At 54.2% G+C, this 2400-nt stretch overlaps 1 protein-coding gene across 1 annotated transcript; it reads left to right on the top strand.

Moving 5' to 3' along the window:
- Window positions 1-1123: 1123 nt before the first annotated feature.
- On the top strand, window positions 1124-1678 carry LOC135577790 (olfactory receptor 14J1-like; the record flags this gene model as incomplete). Its single annotated transcript, XM_065047912.1, has 1 exon — window positions 1124-1678. A coding segment is annotated over one exon (555 nt), but the record flags the coding sequence as incomplete, so codon positions are not given.
- Window positions 1679-2400: the final 722 nt, after the last annotated feature.

Here is a 2400-nt window from a genome sequence, read left to right as displayed (position 1 = left end):
CTAAGGTAATGTCCCAATGACAAGATCAGTGCAAGGTTTAGCAGACAGATAAGGAGCTTTCCTGAGCCTGTCTTTTCAGTTTCCTCTCCCAAGGGGTGGGGGGTGCAGGAAAGGATAAAATGAAAATGAGCTCTCATGCTTCAACACGTCACTGAGACTCCTGAACTGCAACTGTGAGTGATCAGTACATCTGCCAGAAGGCTCATGACATCCCTTCCCCACCCCTCTGCCTGTGCACAGCACCTGCATCACCTTGGCTGGACCCGTCAGCCTTAGTCTGACCTGTCCTGTTTTCCAGCCTGCAAACAGGAAGATGCCCCCAGGCAGTGCCCTGTGAACAGGCAGGATCTGTAGGGCCAGGGGGAGGGCACAGAGGGTGGGATGGTCTGTGAGCACTGACAGGGAAGAGACATGGACAGGGAAACACCTCCCAGGGGAGAATCTCCAGGCAGCAGGGAAATGATCAGAAATGAGAGGAAACCAAACCCGCAATGGTTATGGGAAGGAGAACAGAGAAAAGTCCCTGTGATCCCCTGCAGTGCAGATCCCTCCTGTGAGCAGCCCCCTGGCCTCCTGTCCCACCCAGCAAAGCCTCTGCCCTCAGGGCCGGGGGCTCCAAGGCATGAAGCAGCTACTGTGGGAGGGTCTGTGGGAACTAGGTTTGATGATTCCCAGAGAAGTCTCATCTAAACCTTCACTATCTTTTCCTCCTATGACAGGTCCTCATGCCCACAGGCAGCAAATGTCCAACAGCAGCTCCATCACCCAGTTCCTCCTCCTGCCGTTCACAGACACACGGGAGCTGCAGCTCTTGCACTTCTGGCTCTTCCTGGGCATCTACCTGGCTGCCCTCCTGGGCAACGGCCTCATCATCACCACCATAGCCTGGGACCAGCACCTCCACACCCCCATGTACTTCTTCCTGCTCAACCTCGCCCTCCTCGACCTGGGCTCCATCTCCATCACTGTCCCTAAATCCATGGCCAACTCTCTGTGGGATTCCAGGGTCATTTCCTATGCAGGATGTGCTGCCCAGGTCTTCTTTGTATTTTTCTTGCTTGGTGCAGAGTTTTACCTTCTCACCAGCATGTCGTACGACCGCTACGTTGCCATCTGCAAACCCCTGCACTACGGGACCCTCCTGGGCAGCAGAGCTTGTGTCCACATGGCAGCAGCTGCCTGGGCCACTGGGTTTCTCAATGCTCTGCTGCACACGGCCAATACATTTTCACTGCCCCTGTGCAAGGGCAATGCCCTGGGCCAGTTCTTCTGTGAAATCCCCCAGATCCTCAAGCTCTCCTGCTCACACTCCTACCTCAGGGAACTTGGGCTTCTTGTGATCAGTGCCTGTTTAGGTTTTACGTGTTTTGTGTTCATTGTGCTGTCCTATGTGCAGATCTTGAGGGCCGTGCTGAGGATCCCCTCTGAGCAGGGACGGCACAAAGCCTTTTCCACCTGCCTCCCTCACCTGGCCGTGGTCTCCCTGTTCCTCAGCACTGCCATGTTTGCCTACCTGAAGCCCCCCTCCATGTCCTCCCCAAGCCTGGATCTGCTGGTGTCAGTTCTGTACTCGGTGGTGCCTCCAGCAGTGAACCCCCTCATCTACAGCATGAGGAACCAGGAGCTGAAAGTGGCCCTGAAGAAGCTGATTCAGTCATTTTTCTGTCGGCAACAATAAGTTACCCGTGTGTCTTCAGAAGTGATTTCCAGTTCATCTCAGGAACCTCCTGTGCATTGAGCATTTCATCTGTGATAACCATGTTTGTCAAGGAATTTCTTCACCCACGGCACTTCTCCAGAGCAGTGACTCAGAGGCCTCTCTACCTGTTTCTGGGACCCTGGTACAGCTGATGTCCTGTGTCACTTCTCTGTAATACAGGTGTGGACCCGTTTTGAAATCACTGTATTTCTGAAATTGGGGCCATCTTTTTGAAACACCCCACAAAAGGGGATTTCCTCAGTCTCAATATTTGGAGCTTGGGCTCTTCTTCCAAAGCTGTGGTCAGCCTGAATAAATTTCCCCCACAAGGCCATGCTGCCGTACTTGTGTTTTTCATGGCTCAGGGGAGGACATGGGGCACCATGTTACGTCATGGTGCTGGTTTGAGTGTCCATCTATGGGTGCCCAGTGTTCCTGGAGATGGTGAAGGACCTTCAGTGACCTGCCTTGGACTGTCTCGCTGTGGTTTCCAGGCACCACAGCCTGCTCCCTGTGCTCTGTGCTTCAACAGGAGAATGAATGACCCACAGAACCCTATTTCTGCATTCCCCAGCTCAGGGCAGGCTGCTCTGTCACTGCGGTAGCAGGAGCAGCATGAAGAGCTCCTGGCCAGGAGTCGTGTGCTGGTGAGAGGGGCTGGCACAGGAGGGCTGCCACCAACGGGTGTAAAGGACCTCTTG

Source organism: Columba livia, unplaced genomic scaffold (genome assembly GCF_036013475.1).
Source record: "Columba livia isolate bColLiv1 breed racing homer unplaced genomic scaffold, bColLiv1.pat.W.v2 Scaffold_140, whole genome shotgun sequence".
Lineage (NCBI taxonomy): Eukaryota > Metazoa > Chordata > Aves > Columbiformes > Columbidae > Columba > Columba livia.
This window is presented reverse-complemented; position numbering and strand designations above follow the sequence as displayed.